Source organism: Molothrus ater, chromosome 7 (assembly GCF_012460135.2).
Source record: "Molothrus ater isolate BHLD 08-10-18 breed brown headed cowbird chromosome 7, BPBGC_Mater_1.1, whole genome shotgun sequence".
NCBI lineage: Eukaryota > Metazoa > Chordata > Aves > Passeriformes > Icteridae > Molothrus > Molothrus ater.
The window spans coordinates 27866560-27889128 of NC_050484.2; the positions used below are offsets into that span (position 1 = coordinate 27866560).

Sequence of the window (22569 nt, forward strand, 5' to 3'; positions counted from 1 at the left end):
CCACAGGACAGGGAGCAATGGCCATAAACTCGCACAAGAGGTTTCGCCTCAATATGAGGAAAAGCTGCTTTTCACGAAGGGTGGCAGAGCTCTTGAACAGGCTGCCCAGCGAAGCCGTGGAGTTTCCCTCTCTGGAGACATTCCAAACCCACCCAGACACGTCCCTGTGTCACCTGCTCTGGTGACCCTGCCTGGGCAGGGGATTGGACTGGATGATCTCCAGAGTCTCTTCCCACCCTGACAATTCTGTGATGCTGTGTGAATGAGAAGTTGTAACTCATTTCCTGCTGAAGCTCCCTACAAGAGCAAAAGCCTGGAAAGCATTACTTTCCCAGCAACAAACTGAACTGCCTTTCTGAACAGCCACAACAGAAGAATTTTTTTTTTCTCCCCTACAGAAATTGTAAACACGTCGTGGAGTTACTTCTCCACTCCCATAAACATCTCTCGGTTTATTTCCCATGCATGTCGTGGTGCAGTCCCTTTATGAGCAGTGCAGAATAACAGCATAAGCCTCACTCCCCATCTCAGAAAATTCTGCTTCCATCTGAATGTTTTTGTGGCTTTTAAATTCATGTGCATGTCTCGTGCAGACAATAGGGCTCAAAAGGCAAGATGATTTATGAGAACTCAATTTTAAAACAGCTATGCTTTAGTGCAGTATTTCAATAAATGTAACAAATTTTAGAAAAACAAATCATTCATTATTCATGTATGCAAGTAAAGAAAAAAAAAGGTCTCTGTTTGCAAAGTCTGACAGACTCTGCAGAGGAGAGGGGTGTACAGTCTAGTGCTGTCTTTTTGTCAGCACAGGGAAGCGGGGACCCAGTGACTGCATGCCATACATGCAATTAGCAAAGGTCTCCTCATCAACCAGAAATGTGCACAGGATGCTTGGGAGGTTGGACAGTTTGGTCATTAAGTAAATTAAGTTTCTGCAAATCCAGAAACACACGTAGTGAAAAACAGCAGCCAGCCCCAAATTCTCCACTGTCTCTTGAGAAGACTGAATGTTATACAAAAGAAATACAAGGGGATTAAGTGGCCCACCTCTGGCAGTTCCTGTATCTTGCATAACCTCTGCTATTGGGGTTTCAGCCCTATGACACCCCAAGACTGGACTTCTGCAAACATTATACAACCAAGGGAAGGCTTATAGAAAGAGGTAATGCCTTTTATTAAACCATGGCTGGCAAATGAGACAAGATTTCAAGTACATAAAATATCTTTCTTCAGTGGAAATAGAATTCTATTCATCAAACAAAGCAAAAAATTCAAGGTCAAATACAGCTTGCAGTCAATTGCTCAGAGCTGAATCAGATGCATGTCACATAATTTTGGAAGTAGAGGTCATTGTTTCCTGCAGACTAGAATGGATGTTAATAGGAAGCTAGAGGGAGATGGTAAACTCCTTGGAATATCCTTGGGCCAAAAGAAAGATAGGCAGTTTATAGCCTGTGGAACACAAAAGGACTAATGAAGGAGGAGAGGGAAGGGAAGATCTGTGCAGGAACAGCAGTTCTGAGTCTGTGGGCTTTGATACACAGTGCACCCTCAGACCTTGCTGTGCCTGCAGAGCAGCCCAGCAGAGCCAGAGCTTTTCCTGCTTCAGGCATGTGCCTCCCTGCAGTAGGAAACCAGCAGTCACTCAACAAAGCCAGGTACAGTCACGAGACAGTGGGGCACACCTGCAAAGATGGCTCTTTGAAGGGCTGAGGATTTGCTCAAGAAGCATGTTGCTACAAGCAGGGTGTTTGCACAACCTTTGCTTTAAGGAGAGTCTGTGTGGTCCTGCATGGCCTGTGGTGATGTGGGCTGCATGTCAGCAGAAGTCTGAATGAAGGCAGCACAAGCAGATTTGTGCTTATCTCTTTTTCAGTTTTTAGAAACATTGGTGTATGTCAGTATCTACATTGAGTCTTCCCTGATTTTTTTCTCTCTTCCTCCCACAGTCTTCCAGAACTCTATATTTCCCCGCCATATGGGAATTCCCAACTGTGAAACAAGCCCAGAGCCACCCTGGTGCCCCATCCACGTTCCCATGGAGGCCTGTGGTGACACTAGAGACGTGGCAGAGCACGAGGCCATGAGTGCCAGGCCCAGGCTGCAGCTGGTGGCACTGGGGCAGAGCAGCCTCCACACAGCACCAGCCAGGGCAGGAGAGGGGCAGCAGCACCAGACATCAGGAGGGCTCTGCTGTTGCCACCTGAGGGGCAGGAGGAGAGGCTTGCCAAGGTGGACACGGTGACGCTGCAATAGAGCATACAAGGAGTGTGCTTTGTGGTAGTATTTATTTAGGAACCGTGAGTAACTACAGCCGTAGCGGTCTCATCTTTGCAATTCTGATGGTTTAACAAACAGGGAGAACATTAGCATATTTTTATTAAGGTATAAAATACACCCCGTTGCCTAAAACATTAAAAAAAAAATAAGTGAGGAAAGCTCTGTATGCTCTAAATCAGATTCAAAACCTTTCTGTATAAGGAGTTGTGGCAATACTGTGTTTAGTATAACAAGAGGTTTTTATCAATTGAAAAGAAAGACATGCTGGCAATCTGAACTTAGCAACAAAGAGTAAAGCAGTTACAAACCGTCGTGTCACCCACATTAGTTGAGCTTTCAATGCAGAAGAGCAAATCATATGAAACACATTCACAACTAGGTAATATCAAACACCCTAAGGTTGGTAATGTACACACCTGTATTAAAGTACACTGACTACTTAATGGTGAGGATTTAAGGTAATGTCTTTTTTTAATAGAGGTAACCTTTGAAATGCAAATGGTTGCACTTTGCACACAAAAAGTGGAAAAGAAAAAGAATCACTTTTGGAATGATACATAGATATAAGACACACTGGTTTTGGATTATGCATAATCACCTTGCAGCCTCTGATATTACCTCTGAACAACAACAAAAAAAAATTAAAAAGTGCCAATACTGTGAAAGGAAAGCAAAGTTACTAAGTCTGAGTGCGTTAACCATTTCTGAGAAAAATATGGGGTTCGGATTTTTTTTTTTGTTTTGTTTTTCTGCGTTTTTAAAAAACGCAACAGCCTTACTGGTGCAGGTTCAAGACAAAAACGAGACAGTCAAGCTCATAAGGTAGAAATAGGTCCTATATAGGTTAAGATTCTTTGGAAATTGCTATGAATAGAGGAGTTTGTAATCCAGGCTACTATCTTTTTGGCTACTCAAAACTGTGGGAGTTTCCAGCTTATTATCAGTTGAAATCTGTTTTGCAATTGCCAAATAAATGCAAGTAAAACTTTAACCTGGGATTCCATTCACAGACATGCACGAGAAATCACTGATTGTGCAATAACCTGTTTTTTCACAGCAGCATATATATGAATTGTAAGTCTTTATCAGACTGACCAGAAACACAGAAAATATTCTCAGTCTTTGTGTTTTCAGTCTGTTTCTTAAGTAGGCAGCTGCAACTGCACTGAAGTGACAGGCTCCATAAGGGAAAGATGACAAAGTGGGATCAGCTGGCTAAAAGCAAGATCAGGAGTATCTCAGGAAACCACCTGGATGTTTAATGCTTGCCAGAAATACAAGGGCACTAACAGCTCACTGTCAGAGGCAGTGAAAATGTTTGAAGTTTGGTCTGTAAGACTCTGCTTAAAGGAAACAAGAAATGAACCATGCCAACATACAAATTGCAATGCTGGCTTTGTCAAACCTTCCCTTAGAGAAGATGCAGCTCAGCCTATTTCTCAGGACTGGAGAGATTCACTGCATGTCTGGCCAACAATTCCTTTAAAGTAGATCTCGGGGAGCCAACTTAGCTGCGGTTTTGGCTGAGAAAAGTGATGGCAAAGAGCAATGAGCTCAGTAAATAGACTATTTTTCTTTAAGATGTTCAGAATATAACTTAGTTTCCATACATTTGATTTTAAAAGTAGTGTGGGCAACTTAGTTGATGGCTTGCTTAAAGTCAATCCAATCATGCTAGCAACTTAAAAAGCTGGTTGGAAGTAATGCCCATACATAAAGCTAACAGGTATCAACTGATCATGCTGAAATAACAACCCCCCAAAGACCTACATTTCACACAAGGTGCTTTTGATAACTTGGTTTTCTGAGCCTTATAAGGAGAGTCTTTAAATATATTTTATTTTAGCCTTGTTTCATTCTTCCTCCTCTTCATCTTCTTCTCCTTCTCCCTCTCCTTCTTTTGCCATTGTTTCCACAAGGAGCTCTGCGGTGCACGTGGCTTCCCCAAGGCTGTTAACAGCTTTGCAGGTGTATTTGGCATCATCGTCCCCACACACTTCAGAAATAGTCAAAGAACAGTTCCCTTCCTCGTCGTAATCTATCTGGAAGTGACGGGACTCCTTGACAGGCTGATCATCCTTGAACCACATCACCTCAGGGTCGGGATAGCCTGCGAGAGCAGAGAGAGAACAGCGACTGCAATAAACGAGCATTAACTCAGCACTAATTACCTTGTGCTCTAATTCCTGTGGGGGGACGTGCCAATGTCTTGATAGACAAATATTTCATTGACTTCTATGGAAAATAAATGTAGATGATGTGAGGCTTTTTTACTTCACATTTACCTGAAACTATTTTTTACGAATAGCAAAAACTGCACGTGAGCACTGCGGTACTTGCTGGATTCCTCCTTCCAGTCCCTGAGCAGTGCCTGCAGACAGTTTTTTGTGTGCTGTAGCCATCAGCCAGCAGGGAACTCCTGACAGTGCATCTGAGGCTCACATTACACTGCAGCTTCTCTGGAGACAACAGCTCCCAACACCGAGATTTAGAATTTCAAGGGTAAACTGGTTTGGGTTTACAATTTAATACCTTTCTCAGGTTGCTTTGCTGTGCTTATTCTGAATCTTCCTCCTCTTAATCTGCTCCTTAAAAGCCAGCCTGTCTTGAACATTGCACTCTCTTTTTCTGTATTTGTTAGGGTAAGTGAGGAAGTCTAAGAAAAGCATTTTGATTGTGCATCTCAACAGGAGTTTCAGAGACTTTTGGGAAGCAAATGTCTCTGCTAAGCCTCGGAGCAGGCTGTACAACGCCTGCTGCAGAACAATCCCTTATACAGTACTCTTGGCTGCTGTAACAAATTGAAGGTTTGTGATCTCAGCCAAGTTCTGGACTGGGAGGGGAGGATAAGTCCCAGGGGAGGATAACTCCCCACTGAGCAGAAATAAAGTGCAGGAATCCCTAAAGCAGAGTGAACATTGCAGCAATACACTGCAAAGTTTGGAGCATCAGCTGTGGTACATCCATCTGTTTTATTCCATTCAGTACTTGTGCACGTACCCCCCACGCTGAGCATCCATCAGCAATAATAATCCATCCTCACATCTCCCCTGTGAGATAGGAAACCCAGGCAGGGAAAGATTGAGAGCAGAGGAACAAGCAGAAAGTCAATGAGGCCGTTTCTGATTTCCTCATTTTAAGATTATGAATTAACGTGTACACATGCAGGATGGTACTGACCTACCCTTTGTTTTCACAGCTCTTCTTTCTGAATTTCTAGTTTTCATTCACAGCTGAGATACACAAGGTTCAATCTCATTGCAGAAGTGCCAGTGCTCTTGGCCTTCAGACTCTTGGGCTTATCATGCTCACACTCCTTACGTGTCTTCTGATTACACTTTGCATATTCCAGTCTGAGGTTTCTTTCCTGAACTTGTAAGTTAGAAACCCCCAAGCAGCAGAACAGTATTTTCTAGATGTGATTTATGTGACCAGCACAAGAATATTATCTTTACTTCTTATGCATATGCAGTTAGGGACTTTTTTGCCTTTAATGAAACGTATGTATGGCTTAAAGTTATCTTGAGGTAACTCAAGACCCTGATCTGGTCTGTCCTTTCAGACAACTGACCTCCTACTAATTCTTGGTGTCTGGCTGGCACTCTCTAAGAGTATACTATTGGAATTTATGCTTCTACTTTGCATCTTGCTCTTACTGTTCCCTCAAAAATCAAATTACAGTTCTCACTTGCTATTCTCAATTAGTGATTCACATGTGGACTCCTGGAGACTTCTGTTCTATGGCAAGTACAGAACAAGCTCCAAATAATTTCTGTTATTGCAATACATTTGTGCTATTTCTGCAGATACTGGTAAAGCAAAATGGCACCAACTCAACAATAATACAGAAGTAAAAATTGAAAAAGTAAAACAATTACCCAGTGCAGAAAGTTGACAAGGAAGGAGAGAAAGAAATAGACATGGTTATTCAAAGTACCTTCAATTTTGCAGTCAAATCTAGCAGCACTTCCTTCCACAACTTCCAAGTCAAGGATTTTTTTAGTAAAATATGGCTTTACGTGGGGCCTTTCTTCAGCCACTTCTTCGAGGAAAGCATCTGGAGGAGAGCAAAGAGGTAGTGAACAATATTACAGGGCATGTTCTCAAAAGGTGTATTTTAGTTTTTAACTACCAGATGGTAATGAAAGCACCTTTTACTTCACTTAATTCTGTCAGACTAATGGGACAGCGAGGACGTTGGCTGCATCGCTTTGTGCCGATTTTTTGCAGCTGGAAAAGGATTCAGGCCATAAATAGAAAGAAATGGATGTTCAAGGCCACCCTGCTACAAATCCTCAGTATTTTTCCCTTGAATTAGTTTCTAACCAAACCTGGACTTTTGCTAGTCAGAGGGATAAACGAGCCCCACTTGTATCAGGCCCACGGTCTACGTGGATTTGTCAAAATTGTTTGATTTTCATCAGTGTCAAACATTTGCACTGCTGTACTGTAACATCTGACTGTTACACACTGCTAATCCACATTTCATCTGGGGACCTATGGGAGTAACACAGACATTTCCTTAAATGCTCTGTCTGAGAGCATGGTTAATGCAGGGTGTGTGCCATGGTTACAGCAAGTGTTAATACTTCATTGCTTGCTTGCTTGCATGAGAAGGCCATACATCACTGTCATCTTTGTATAAACATGCATTCCCAAACCCAGAGAAAGTGCAGCTGACAAATCTGCCTTAATTCTTTGGCTTTAAAAAGAAAAGAGTTTACTGCCTGGGCTTATACTGTGACGTTTTGAGTAGCAGGACAATATAAGGACAGTGAATTTTTGACAGATTTCTTTAAAAAATATGAAGATAAAAAGAGAGAGAGAGAGAGCACAGAAATATCCAACTCAATTGGTCTCTAGCAATTTGCTAAAAGTTTTAGTAGGATTGATTCAGAGACAGGTGAAAATATGGGACAGAAAAAAAATCCTTACCTTCATTCTCTGCTTTGTCAGCATTTATAGGGCTTGTAGGTGAGCTCCCAGAGGCCTTCCTCCCACTCATGCCAGAAATCATTGCCATGGATGACAGTCTTCCTATTGCTCTGACAGCATGGCCTGTTTTCTAAGACATAACAGAAAAGGCTTCTGATCAATCCAATCCAACAGGCATGTGATTTTCTGCAACAATCGTGCTTCGGACAAATTATCTGGGATCTCTGCAAACCTCACTGGAATTGGTGGACAAACTGCTTATATATAGCTCAGTTGTTCTAGGAGAGACAGAGCAGGCTGGACTGAATTACCAAATTTAGTTGCAGATATAAACTTCCCCTGATGAACTCATACCTAAATGAATGTCTCTGTTAGCTGTGGATAAAAAGCACTGTGCGAGAGGAGGGCCAGCAGAGAAGCCCTGTCCTGTGTAACTGGAACTGAACTCTGGTGGGGAACGCCTCTCTCCACAGCCTGCTGGCTGGGCTGGGCTGAATTTCATCCAACATGGATAACGAGCTGATAGGAAATGAATGAGAGAGCACCATCTGCATGATAGGAGCAGACCTCTGACAGGACCCAGGATCAACCACCAGGCTACTAAAATATGCTCAAACTCTGAGGGCAGTAGTACAGACACTTGTATTGCATGAGCTTCGAGAAAGGAATAGAATGTAAGAGGGAGTAGAAGGTAGACCTACACAAGTTAGTATTTCAGAGGCTACTCAAAAGGACAAATCCTCAAAAAGGATTTCACACAGCAACTCCTGTAGCTATCAGCGTGGCACAGATGGAGCTGCTACTCCAGTTCCAGCATTAGGAAAAAAGAAGATAGCGAGACTGAATATGTTACAGAAAACCAATCTGATTGAATACATGGGAAGCTGGGGAGGTTCCAACAAGACCGAACTCTTGGCTTAGTAGAATTAAACTGCCATAAATTAAGGTACCTTTAGGGAGGCCAGGCAGGCAAGTTTTACCTGTACTGTTCAGGTTTGTTAAGAATTGCACAATCCTCCAGCTCTCAGTGGCATGGGAAGAGAGAGAGAACCCCAGAAGAGTAGAAAAAACAATACTTGAACTCATGCCTTTCAGTAGCCTGAAATGGGATAATCCCGTGTAATCCATGTGCAGCTGTGCACCCTCCTACTGCCCAGCTGCAGGAACCAGACCTGCTGTCCTGCATTCCCACCCTGGCCACGCTGCAGCTTCCACCAGCAGCAGAAACCCCTTGATGTGATGTGTTCCCCAGAATCATAAACATTAAAAATAATGAGGCTTGTTAGATATCCAGCCCAATTCCACGTCCTCTTCATTACCTGCCATTTTCTTCTGGCCATATATTTCTTCATCCTATCTTTGGAAAGTTTTTTGGCTTCCATGTTTTTGGTGTCTTTTTGCAGCCAGGGATGCTGAAGACATTGAGTACAATTTAAGCGACTCCTGTTTTTGTATAAAAAGACCAGTCAGTGTTGCCAATAAAAAAAGAGGAACCTACCTGCTGTAACATTTTTTTGTGCTCTTTTTGCTGGGAGCTGATTTTTCTGTTTCCTAAATTTAGCAACAAAGATCACATGGTTTTGCTTTCCCAGCCATTCTAACTTCTTAAACTCACTTTCACAATTTCTGTAGATCTTTTTGAGAGAAAACTGTGCATTTTTAAGTGTTAATAAAACATTATAAAACAAAGCAGGAAAAACCGTTTAAGTATGGAACACATACAGCAGAACCACAATGGCAGTGATTCAGCTGCTTCATGCTGCCAGAACCCTGTCCCAGATCTCCTTTTTCCTTCTCTTATAGAGATGCCTCCATCCCACCACTTAATAGCCTCCTGAACATCTCACAGAACAGAAATGTCCAAATCTCTCGCCACCTATTCTTCACTTTGCTCAGAGTGCCCATGGAAACAACCCTCTGTTCTCCATCCATCCACTTGCAAACTCATTGGAAGAAGTACGTTTTCTTTCATTGGCTCGTTCGGGCACTTTTACAAACAGGGCTTCCAACTCTGATTTTTTTTTTCTTGCCCAATTACTACATTTATAGGGAAGCCGCCTACTCAGAGGTACCACACTTAAAAGCAACACAAGGCAGAACTGCAACCTATTCAGACAAGACAGGACGTGTCACGCAGGAATGTTTGTCACGAAAGAGAGGGGATCAGAGTGGCCACAAAAAAGCCCCGGGTGCACCTCGCCCGAGGGAAGGGAAGAGCACAAAGAGCTCCAAAGCTCCCTTCAGCCCCTGCACCCTGCGAGTGAAATCCAGAGCTGCACACGGGCACGCACAGCTCCTTATAAAGTATGGCCAGAGGTGCTGCGGCCCTGGGGAGATGCACAGCGGGGAAACACGAATGGCAACTCCGGCTCAATGCAAACACACAAAGTGCAGCAAGTAAATCCAGCCTTTACTTCATGTCTTTCTTCAGTAGATTGCTGATAAAGTCCTTGGCATCGTCAGAGATTTCATCGAAAGCCTCATCATCGAAGTCCCACGTTGCTGAGGTGACATTGGCAAGGGTTTCGTTGTCGTTGTCTCCCATGAAAGGAGAGAGTCCGCTGACCCTGGGGACGGAGCAGACACAGACACGGAACAAACCACATCAATTTGCAAATTACCGGAGGAGCGAGTTTAAATCATGTGTGACATCTCCTGTGCTCTGCACTTCTTTACAAAGAAAAGCTTGCTTTAAAAACTAAGTTAAATTTAAAAGGACTCAAAACTAACTACAGACAGTCTTATGGGAAGGAAACTAGAATTTTGCCAGCAAAACTGAAAGGCATGTTTTTCTAGTTTCCTTCTCTTTTCTCAAGACATGTTTGAGGAGAATTAGAATTAGGTGAAATTGGAGCAAAGTAGTTTGTTAAACGACTTGTCTAGTTCTGCATAACTAATACTGGATTTTTCACACCAAATTTGGTGGAATATCTTTTTCTCTCCCCTGACATTTCCTCACAATCACAAAATTGTTAGGGTTGGAAGGGACTTCTGGAGATTATCTAGTTTCAGGGTGATTTTGCTGCCTTTACTGTCAAACCAAGGGGGTTTTTGTACATTTTATTTCATTTACTCTTGCAGAGAGACCTCAAGAGGAAAGATGCATTATGAAATAATGAAATCCACAAGGCTATTTTGTAAACAAACCCACCCTGATTTATACAGACAGATAAAGCAATGCTGCATCACTGCAGGCTGTGGAGTTATGCAGATGCATGCACAAGTAATTTGGTCTTTATGTTCTCCATCAGTCACGATGATGTGTGAAATGGAAATAATGCTCTCCTATAACCTAAGTTGAGCTTCCAAGGCTTTTTATACAATATAACTGATAAATTGCCAGTGAAAGGCAATTACAGAACATCATGGTGTCATTTCTGCAGTCTCTTTCTCCAGTCAAGCATTATCCTTTATTACACTGTGCATCTGGATATTTTTGATGGCTGTATATATCACACTTTCAGTAAAAACTTAGAGGTGAAAGGTTGCTTATTCCCTAGAACTACAAGTTATTCACTTTTCCAGGTCCTCCTGGCACGCAATTTACAGAATAACCTATTCTTCATGAATTTTTACAGACTTTATTTGATTTCTCTGCACAATTGTGTTAACTAGTACTACTCCATTCTTTTAAATATAGAAAAATAGCTGTAACTTAGGGTTTTGAAAACACTACATGGAAATAATACTATATTAATATCGTGGTGCCAGTGAATATCACAGAACAGACTGGTTAAAAAAAGATTGGGATCAAATAAAGTGAGCTATTAGATTAATAATAGAATGATCTCCTTCAAAGTTATTTTGCTTCTTTTTAGGCTCTTATTACATTCAAAATCTGATTTGTTCCTAAGCATTTTATTTTATAAGCAAAGCAGAAACGCACACTCTTTGAAGTGTCACACAGAGCAGACACTAAATCTTTTACCATTTCTGGAAGTTGTGTGCAGTACAGCAGACTCTAGAATCTTATGTGTGTACTTCAGAAGCTTCTTAGTAATAATACATGAGCTGAAGATAAAAGGTTTGTTTATTCTCAGGCAGAACAAGGTAAATCAGAACAGAATGTATTTGCTGTCTTACTTTCCATTATATGTGGTGCACTCGAATGCAGCAGTGAATCCTGACTTTGAAAATGGGTAAGGTGGCATAAACCCATTTATGAAGATATAACTGGACAAGTTACCAAAAGCTGAAAGATGAACATACCAGAAATGCCCCCACAAAGCCTTTTTACACGACTCTTCCCTGTGTTTGATGCTTGCTTTACAGGAGGAGAGAAGGTTTGTGCCTGGCAGGAGAGCACTGCAGAGCTGCCACAGCCGCGGGCAGCGCGGGCTCTGCTCTGCCCGCACCCCGTGCAGCCCTCACGGCCAGGAGGCACTGGGAATCTCTGTCCTGGAGTCACAGAGCATTCCTGCAGGGCCTTAAATCCGCATCCTCTCCAGCATCTGAACATCTGCTCAGTTATGACAATGTCAGTGTTCTCCATCATGTTTTAGCAAGTGAAAAAATCTTGTGCAGACTGCAGTTCTGATTTGGAGTTCCACACACTGACTGCTGCTTTGTCTCGGTTTTACCTTGTGGTAAGAACAACAGTCTCAGCCAAGCCAGCAGCTCATACAGTGACAGGTCTGTGAAGTATTCCTTTAGCTCACTGTCAAAAGAGGGGATGTGCATTTTCTCTTCATCCAGTTAAGCTCCGTGCCCACGCTTGGGCAGCCAGAGCAATAAAAATTGCATTTCCCTTCAATACTTGATCAAAGTATTCCAGAGGTGACCTCTGCATGGTATTACCACAAATAGTGCTTTGCAGCTCTTGCACCACATTGGACAAGATTTTGGCCTATTTCCAGAGGTTAAAGCTGCAGTAGTGAGAGATCATATGCATACTAAAAAACCTGCTTTAGGTACAGGGGCATTGCTTCATGTGGAAACACCACTGCTCTGTGGGGCTGTAAGAGGCAGCACTTGTGCTGCATGTCCCACACAGCTTTAGAAGGGTGAGGATAAATTAAAGGATGAGAAGATGTGAGAAGGAAAAAAATTCTTTGGTTGTTTTTTTTTGTTTTTGTGTATTTTTAAAAAATATTTTAGAATTGTACAACAGAATTATCTGATAAAATTTTAAATGCTACGGTAGGATTACTCTATCCCTTGCATTTGTTAAATTACCAGGTGGATCTCAGTTAAGCCTCCACTCACTTTGTCATTTCTGAACACCAGTGTAACGGTGCCCATTCAAACATTTCAATGAACCTATTTTCATATTTCAATGAACCTATTTTTGTATTTCTGAATGTGCTGTTGCAGATGTACAAAGCTAAAATAATTTTTTCTCTCTACTACAGTTTTACACTGTGAATCAGTTGCTTGTTGTGGAAATACTTCTAATGAGAACTAGATCCTTGTCTAGTCAGAAAACAAAATCCAGCAACTAGTGTAGATTATAGCCAGCAATTTTTATCTCTAGCACAGATTTCACTGACCGAAGTCTTGGCTGTTCATTTCTCAATAGCCATTTAAAGTAATAATGGTCCAGCAACTCTTTTGACAGATAATGGAAACAATTTCTTTTTGGAATGCTGAAGTGATAAAGATGAGCTACTGCTCCAGAAAATTAACTCTGAGCTTACACTGCAAAGTTACTCTTAGACAAGCAGCAGGCTGTTTACTGAAAACATTTTTCCAGTTACTTTACCAGGCATCTTCCTGGCATGTTAAGAACCATTTGTTTAGAAAGTCTTTCACAGTTTCCACTTCTAAATAAAGAAGAAATATATTTTATCCTCTAGGAGTTCCTTAACATTTATTGGTCTGTTCTAACAAAGCTCTGAGTGCAGACTTAGAAATGTTACGATGAAAAGGGTCCAATGTATGCAGATTTCATTGCCTATGTAACAAACACCACAGCATTTCAACTGGAAATCTTTGCATTAAGACTCCCACTAATCCAGGGAAGATGGCTTTGCTGCTTGTCTAAAGGGTCAGACTGTGAGCATTCCTCTGCAAGCAGTGCTCACAGCACCAACTGCCTGGGACTGCTCCACTTCTGATAAACCTGTGCAGGGCATGTCAAATAAGCATGTGAGGATGACACCTGCACCCTGGAGATCATGTAGAAAATTAATTCTTTTCCAAGTGAACTACAGCAAATAAATAGGCTGAGGATACTTTGTCAGGGACCGATCCATGGGACACTTAGCCCACACTGGTCCTCCCTGGAAGAAGCAGACCACTGAGCCCATGTAAAGGAGGACAGCTCATTGCTGAAGCCAGGGTGTTATTGCTGTTCTCCTCCTTGTTTCACATGCCCAGTGGATTAATGAGGAACCACAGTTTGCAAGTGCCACTGAACAAAATAAAACATTTTCTTTTGAGTGGTACAGTCTGACATTAAAGCCTTCCTAACTTGGTTTAAGGAAAGAACAAGGAGTGCTCTCCCATCTTTAATATAAAGAGGTGTAAATTTTTAACATGACATAGAGCTGAGTGCAAGCCTTGCTTTATCCAGGTTCCAAGCCAGCACACCCTAACTTACTTTAAGGAAAGAACAAGGAGTGCCCTCCCATCTTTAATATAAAGAAGTATAAATTTTTAACATGACATAGAGCCGAGTGTCAGCCTTGCTTTATCCAGGTTCCAAGCCAGCACACCCAAAAGATGAACGATGCTGAAAGATCTTTCAACCAACCCAAACTGCCAAACAAGGGAGGGGGAAGAGCAGTGATGGACGACACAATGGATAAAAGGGAAAGAGAATGTTTGAGGAATCAGGGTGTGTGCTGTTAGGAAGGTGCTGAAGGGAAAGAGTATGCAGCAAGATCAAATGTGATATTAAAACACAGCCTAAGATAAAGTATATTAAAAAATATTAATTGACAGAAATCCACTATGCTGAAAAGATAAACACAGCCTGGCACTGATAAAGCAAGGAGACTCATTGGAACACAAGCAGGGGTTTGAATCAGCCACAGACAATTCCTCCCTGAAACTACTTGGATCCTTTGGTGCCAGAAGGAAAAGGGCAACCCCCACATTCAATGTACACCCATGCAGTGCTGAAACCTTAGACTGAAAATTGGTTTGAGACAAAAACTAGAAATTGTTTCAGATTACTAAATATTCAGAACAATGACTATCCCAATTGATCATCAGAAAAAAACTAGAAATAGAAAAAAACATGTATATTCAGCAATGCCCAGAAGAAAAAATGTAACAGAAAGAGCTGGAAAGAATTCAGGAGGTTTAACCTTCATTAGACACAGATTATTGTAAATGCAGAAAGAAACATTGAAATAGACATAAACGGAGATGATATACACAAGCTATAATATTTGTGGCCTGTTATTTCAAAGGCAATAGATCAACTTAAGTATGTGGAACAGCACTGTGATGCAGAACAGGACAGAGTACAAGATAAAAGTGGAAGATAAAAAACATGAGGTAGAGAATACAAACGGAAATTTAAGGAAGAACAAAGACAGATGAAGAGACAGGACTGAATAAGTTATCCAGGAAGATAAAAAGGATTTAATATGTAGTTTAGAAATGTGGAAAGGGAACCTATGAACTGTAGGATGGAATTAAATCAGTCTTGCCATAAGGAAGACAGATGCAGTATCCCAGCAGGGAGTGCAATATCTGTACTTACATCTGCATAGCAGAGGGCTGGGGAGGGGTTTTGGAGGAGTGCTGTCACCCTGCTTCCTACTTAAGGTTACAACCCAACCATTTATTCCTCTGCAGGGAAGACCCTTCACTTACAGAGATCACTTTAGCAGCTCTCTGCTAAAGCCAGTTTGTATTCATTGTTGTGCAGCACATCATGGAAACACAGTCACTTTCCAGGCAGGTGTTTTGTCAAGTGATGCTGTCTGTGCTCCCTGCTGTTTCCCTTGGGACAGAGGGTGGGCACAGCAGCTCTGGCCCATCAGCTGCCTCTAGCAGAGCTGCCCTTACATCCAGTGCTCTCCTCTGCCTGCATGGCCCCACTCCCATGGCAGGGGAGAGGGGATGCACATGCCCAGGTGATGGGCACAGTGATGGTGTGTGAGACAGACACCAAGTGAGTGTGTCTTGCACTTCAGGCACGAGATTTGGTAGCTCTGAGCTTAAAATCAAAACGGGAAAGCAGAGCTGCAACTAAAGAGAGATGCAGTTCTCGTTGACTTGCATTTATATTCTGTAATGATGATGTGATAGGTCATTTTGGATAATGGCTCATAGTTGTCAGTCTGTGAAAATAGCTGGGCTGTAAGAAAGGAAAGAGATTGGGAATAGTCTGGGGTGGAGAGGTAAAGTCCAAGTGATGACTCATGGGTCTTCCCTAACTTCTATTACTTTATTCTTATGGCAAGAAAGACAAAAGCTGATTATCACTGCTAATCATTACGGTGGCAATAGCAATGCATCAAAAGAAATATTTTTCGTTGAGTTTGGGTAATGTAGATTTTCCCTCATAACAGGTTAAATGATCTTAAAAATACCTTAGCAAACAAGTAATTTCATAACGTATTTTTCAGGGCATATCCAATCAGGTGAATAGGTATAACACCACCGAACCTCATCAGCTGAACGGTGCAGCATCCAAATACCCTGCTTGGCACAGAGAAACTGGGAAGAAGCAGACAGGTCTTTGGCAGGACAGGGTCACCTTTTCCCCACTGGTCCCTTCGCTTTGTCTCAGCCGATGCCGCTGCTCCCCAGCATTGCCGCCCTGCAGCGGCAGCCCTGGCTGCATTCCCCGAACGCTCGGTGCTAGCCCCGACGTGTGCCTCGCTGCTCACACCGGGAGCACACGGAAACCCGCCAGGGGCGTTGATAAATAACAGCCGAGCGGCCCCGAAGGACCAGCAGCTCCTCGAAATGCGGGCGGGGCCGGGCGGGCTGCAGGCGGCGCTGCAGCACCGAGCGAGTCCCGGTGCCGGCACCGAGCGAGTCCCGGTGCCGCTGCCGTCCCGGGGCACGGGCGTCTGTCACCGCGCTGCTGCCTGGGTGGGCTGCCTGACTGCGGCTACGGAACCGCCCGAAGCAGCTTTCCAGATCTAGAAAGAAGTGCTTGGGACTGAATGGAAAATAGAAGTCCTGTAAATAAACTGGCAGAGCGAAGCGACCTTGAAGCGTGGAGTACACTTCGCATCTGAAATTGAAGATAACAAAAATATTCCGAGGCTTTGCTGGGAGCAAGAGGGAGTTGATGTGGTCGCTTTTGCATAGGCCAAGTAAGGAAATTGTGTTGCTTGGTTTGGGAATGAGAAGAGCATGAACAAGTGCAGGCTCATGAGAAAAGCAGGAGTAGGGAACAACTGAGTAAAAGCGAGGCAAACAACTGTGTGTTGCCAGGTCAAGGAGCAGGATAGCCGCTCTTTAATAAAGGAAGAAAGGTATTGAGAGGAGTCTTTTAAAAGAACCAGAGCAAAGCAGATCTGCCACTGACTTACTACTGAAGCTGGAACAAGGGAGAAGGAACCATGCTCCAAACAAAGCTTCTCTTTTCACTTGTTTATTTTACACATTGAATGTGTAAAATCACTGCTGGAAGAAAACCACTTGCTGGTCTAGGCATGGAGATACTATTTCCATATACATTTCTCTAGATTCACTGATGTTTATAAACATGCTTTATCAAATAATATATAAAAATCAAATCTAATACTCAAATATGTAACCAAGAGCTGCGGCCAACCATATACTAAAGTGTTTCCATGAGCTTAATCCATGTTGCTTATAAAATGTATTTATACAGTGGCTTGTGCTTGGTAATAAATTGAAATGCACTGTGAAAAGATATGGCAATGCTGGTGCTCTTCAGTGTATCCCACGAGACCCCAAAATTTTGCAAAAGTTCTCTCATGGAATAAAATAACAGAAATTATTGAGTGCATGCTCAAATATTTCTCTTAACATCTGGAAAGGAAAAATAGTTCAAAATTAAGAATAAAAGTCACACTGTCTTTTTAAATGAGATGAAGCGTTGCTGGTTTATGATGTAAGAGATACAACACCAAATAGCTGAATTTCCAGAACTGCCTGTTCTGCAGTTTACCAATCGCACCCTTCAGAGAACAGCAAAGTTCTATTAAACGTGCTGGAGCTGCTAATTAGAACAAAAAAGGTCTGAAAACTTCAGAAGTTCATGAAAATTTTGTATGTTCAGCAACTGTCGGGATTTGTGAATTTAAGAACAGGAAAAATAGGAAAGTACTCACAAAATGTAGCAGATAACTCCTATACTCCACATATCTGTTTCATATCCAATAGGTTCATAGTTTATAACTTCTGGAGCCACAAACTCAGGTGTCCCAAAGAGAACTTTCAGAGAGCCTGCATTTTCTGTGAAGAACGAAATAGAAAACCATTAACTGCTGCATGGAGATTTTTAAAAAACACCTATTGCCCAGTAACAGGAAAACCAGATTTGCCCTAATATTTGTGATTTCATTAAAGATCCGTATCATAAGAAATAAATGATGCCTGAATTGCTGTTTTCTTAGCTGATACATGTCTAGCAATAAAGAATTATTTATTAAGCATCCTCAAGCACACACAGCATTGTATAAGGCATATAAGAAGGTTCCTATTGCAAGGAGCTTCCACAAGACCAAATCTACGAAAAAGGAGAGACATCGATACTTAATTCAGATCTGTGTATCCTGAAGTAAAAAAGTGCTTGAGCCTCCATCCCTTTAGCAGTTGCACAAGAGAACTGCAGGACTCCATTGTCAGAAAGAAACTACAGTTTTCACAGATTATTGAACATTTATCAATGCTTGGGGCTCTGCATGTTGTAGTAAAAAGAACCAGTCATGATAAAATTGTAACAGTAGGAAATAACTATTTCAATCCAACACATTTTCTTCTAGTGTAAACAGGAAAGAAAATCAATAGTGGGTTGCATGCCTTTTAAATTTGAAGTGAAGCCAGCAGTGAAACAAAAGAAGGGGCAGATGATGAGCACCAGTCAGATCATTACCTCCCAGGTAAAACTGGACTTGGGCATGCTGTCAAAACCAGGCTGCCTACAAGCACACCTGTGGTCAAGGGGAAGCAAAATCACCAGCTGTCAGTCACCAGCTGCTGCAAACTCCTGTTCAGCTGGCCTGTAGCACAGGTATTCTAGATCTGCTCTGCTCAAACACTCTGTGGATGCTTTTAACATGATCTACAGTGAAGCTACTGCTTCCAATATGAACTGAAAGAATGAGGTCATGAGATGTGAACTGGCTTGACATTCTTCTTGTGTTGACCCACCAGCATTGCCCTGCTGGAAAATACAGTGATGGAGGTAAGAGAAAAAACCTGTTCATAACCAAGTGCTGCCAGATTATGCTGCCAGTGTGCAAGTGAGTGATGTGTCTACTCTCTAGCATAGTGTGAAACACAGAGTCAATAAGCTAAAAATTCTTAGGCAAATCTCAGTGGGCTCATTTTTATCAGTGCTTGTTCTAAATCTGATGGGAAGAAGAAAAGAATAAGCAAGGTCAGGAAAAAAGAAAACTAAGGAATAGTTTTGGGACTGGGGGAAAAAAAAAACCCCACATTCCAGTAATACGAATTGTATTGTAAAAATATAATAATATCAGAATATAAGTTGTGTCTGACTTGAAACAGGCTTGGATTTAGATTGAGAAACTCATATCTGCACGTCTGCCTGAACCATCAGTGTATGCCTTCAGTGAGATTCATTGCATTAGGTTTATCTTTTGTGCAAGAGCAGCAGCCAGATCAGGCACAGTAGAATGCCCTAGTGAGGAACCATTGCTCTCCCAAAGAGATTAGCATCTAAACAAAACAGATATGGATGGGAAGGCAAACAGATGTAACACATTCCAGTCCTGCTCCTGTTACGGTTACCAGGAGTACAGGGATTTGCAGCTCTGCAATCAAAAAAGCTAGAAAATCCTCAAACAACAGCAAGTCAAAGTTTTGAGGAGTCTACAAAAGAAGCAACCTGTCCACAACACTGAATCTGAACAGAATATTTTTATTTACCAGAACTTAATTTACCAAGTTTTGCAACATAAATACTGATCCTTTTCAGACTCCACTCTCAAACTTAGCTCCATTGAAAGCTCTTAAGCATTTCATGAAATGCAATCAAACACCTGAGCTAGTGCTCTTTTGAGGTACCCAAATCCCCAGCTTACCAAATGGAATCTGAAACATCTATGGGGTTAATAACTTACCTAATGATTGAACACCATGCTTGAGGCAATTTTTGAGCACAACCACAACAATTCACTTGCAGTTGTGTCAGGTTCCCATTTTAAATGGGACACCCTTTTTTGCTTTGGTCAGGTATGGTTATAGTAAATTATTTGCAGAAACTTCATTTTCACACATTTTCCCTGCTCCCACCATTTTTAGAGACAGAAACAGAGAGAAGGATGCCTGGGGGCAGCTGCAAGAAATTACCCAGATCCTTCCATGTAAATTCACCAACATCAAGACCCTCCTGCTCTCTGACTATCCTTTAAAAAGCACATTCAAAAAATATTCCACAATATCCCTACAGTCACATAACCAGAGTTTTCTTACTCCAAAGTGTACTTTTTCTAACATGGCATCTAAAATAACTTAGCCTGAAAGAAGGGCAATGTGTTCTCCACAGTGGCAATGAGGACTGAGAGATCACCTTCCCTTTTGAAGTGCCAACAGGAAGCCTAAGATCCCATTTTCTCATCTGCCTTCATTTTAAAGTCAACATTTAATTTTTTTTCAAACTGTCCTTAAAAGAAATTACTGAAATTTATCACAATGAATCTATTTTTCTAAAAGCTTCATCATGATAATCTAAATCTCAGGCTCAGATTTTCACATCCAAGTTTGGAGGCTTTTCTGTGCACTGTGTAAACTACCATGAGCAACTGTGTATGCACAAGACTGGTGTATAAAATGTGCTGCCCACAGGTCAGAGAAATGTGGGGTTTTTTTGAAAACATGGCATTTGAGTGCAAGCATACAGTGTGAAACAACTGACACAACATTTTCTGTGTATAAAAGAAAAAAGAAAGGAAAGGAGTAAGACCCTTTCTATGCAGTAATATGTCAAGTCTTTACCCAGTTGTTTACAAGCTTAGTACACAAGTAAGATCTGTGTTTGGATATCCCTTAGTTCAGATAGAAAGCTGACAAGCTAGCTGGAAACTGTTGCTGACACTGTATATAATCAACTGATTAAAAAATATATCTTTACAGTACTCAAAACCCATTCTCTTTCTCCTTAAGAAGTTTATCTTAAACAATTTTCTACATGTGTTCCTCAGCACACCAAAAAAGGTCAGGAAAATATCCCACTGCAGCTTTGGTATTTCTTGACAGTGCAAGGGAACTAATTAGCTGCAGGAGATGACTGCAGAAGGAGCTGATCCTAATATCTTTAAAGCTGATCACAACACTGAATATTTAGAGGCACTAGTTTGCATTAGCTACAAAAAGTTAAATCTCAGACGTTGAAGTGCAGAATCAGCCACTGCTCCCTTCAGCAATCCCCTGGCTGAGCAGTTTCTGCTCAGTCAGGGTCAGGTCTGTAGGATGAGGGCTCCAATCCCACATCTACCAATGTCACAGTGAATTTGACAGCCAATTTCAAAGTCACAAAGCTTGAAGGAACACAAGGGGGAGGAATGTGCCCTCAGTGCACTACATAAGACAACTGGCAAGAAGCAGGCATTAGTGAAGTGTTTTTAGCTATTTTTTGTAAGTAAATGAAACAGTAAAAGTTGCTTTCTGCTCTTGGAACTGAAATATTACAATTGTTTTTTGCAATTAAAACAGGGCTTATGCTTGCTGGGCATTGAATGGAAAGGACCTTTCTCTTCCTAGGGAATGCCACCCACGATGGAGTTACCCAGAATGGCAGGGTGATGAATAGCAAATACCTACAATGGACCCTGGCAAGAATTAGCAGCATATTAAGCCTAATGAATGTACAGTACTGTAAAATCAGAATCAGCATTAGTGCCCACAACTGTCATCCTTCTACACTGAGAGAAATTATCTGGAGTTTAGAGATTTCCTACCTATGGCATGACTGAAGCAGCTCACAAGCTGCTGTCAGCCATGGCTACACTGTGATGCCACAGGTTTACCAGAAAAGTGGGAAAGCTGGTGGATGTGAACAGGCTGCTGAAAACAGGATCTTCTGTTTGCTAAATGTGGGTTCCACTGTGGTCTGAAGTTAAAAAGGTAGCTGAAGAAGTTTCTATAAAAAGGCCATTCCATGTTTACTTTATATCTCTTGTTGATGAAATCCACTCAGTGCAGCAGTAAATGTACAGTTTTCAGTCTGACAGCTGGAACATCATGGGATGAAATCTTTCCCACACCTCTCACACAAAAATACCAGCACTGGAACTTAGTTAACAGTTCATCTGTTTCCTGAACAAGAACTAAATCAGTTCATGTTCCCAGAGCAATACTGGCTCTATATTGGTGAGGGAACAGAAATGGCAGTGATCTTGACCAAGATTCATTTAATACACTTTTGGAGCAGAACATAATCTAAAATTCTTCAAAGCAGACTTCTTTTCCCTTATTCATTCAACAAACCATTTCTAGTTTGTTTTAGTAAAATTCTGTTCTTGGGAATGCAGTAGTCTGTTACTTAAGTGTTAAAAGAAGTAGGATGAGCTGCATTTAGGCAGGTAATAAAAGGTAGGTGGTAGTATTTCACTTGTACTCTCTCAAAAATCATTATTTACTTTTAAATAAGTACTAAACATTTTAAAATTAATACTTTTTCAATGAGGGGAGGCAAAAGATTTCAAGCAAGAATCCAGCTGTGGACCCCATTACATAGAGAGTAGGAATTCATATGAGTTGTCCCAATCAATTAATGTCAGGACAGCCACAAATCTCAGCTCTCCCAGTGTAACAGGTTCATAAACTATTTTTCTTCCTTCTAATTCCTGCAATGATTTTTATTTCTTTTGAGAAAATACAAGATGAAAAAAGATCAGTGTGGGATGTTGGTATTGTTTAACAGTGAAAATACAACTGAAGGGATGCTTTTTAGAACAATATGAAGACAAGAACCTCTGAAGGTCTTTGGCTTTCAAGTTGCAGATCATGTTGGAAGCTTAGAGCAAAACGAATGATGGAAAGCAGCTAAAAAGCAGCGTAGGAAGAGGAAGGGCTTGTCAAATGGAATTTCCCCTTGTTGCATTATTTTTAAGTACTGCTATTACACAGCTCTTTATAAAATTCCTCTTATGTTTAACATGTATGACAATATCCTGCTGTTTAAGATAAGAAATTATAAACTGACAGGAAAATGTAAAATTACTGTAATTATCTGAAAAGCTTCTAGAGCATCGCCTTGATTTCTGCTGTTAAAAAAGTTTCAAG

General features: G+C 41.5%; 1 protein-coding gene across 1 annotated transcript in view; it reads right to left on the reverse strand.

Moving 5' to 3' along the window:
• Positions 1 to 2272: 2272 nt before the first annotated feature.
• The window catches only part of MYLK (myosin light chain kinase), a 194065-nt gene continuing 173768 nt past the window's right edge, over positions 2273 to 22569 (reverse strand). Inside the window, exons 27-32 of the mRNA XM_036386318.1 lie at positions 17430 to 17553; positions 9633 to 9785; positions 8538 to 8661; positions 7219 to 7348; positions 6221 to 6340; positions 2273 to 4393 (exon numbers count right to left, since the gene is read on the reverse strand). Of these exons, the coding sequence (XP_036242211.1) occupies positions 4137 to 4393; positions 6221 to 6340; positions 7219 to 7348; positions 8538 to 8661; positions 9633 to 9785; positions 17430 to 17553 (908 nt within the window). The 3' untranslated portion in view covers positions 2273 to 4136. The remainder of the gene's footprint in view (positions 4394 to 6220; positions 6341 to 7218; positions 7349 to 8537; positions 8662 to 9632; positions 9786 to 17429; positions 17554 to 22569) is intronic.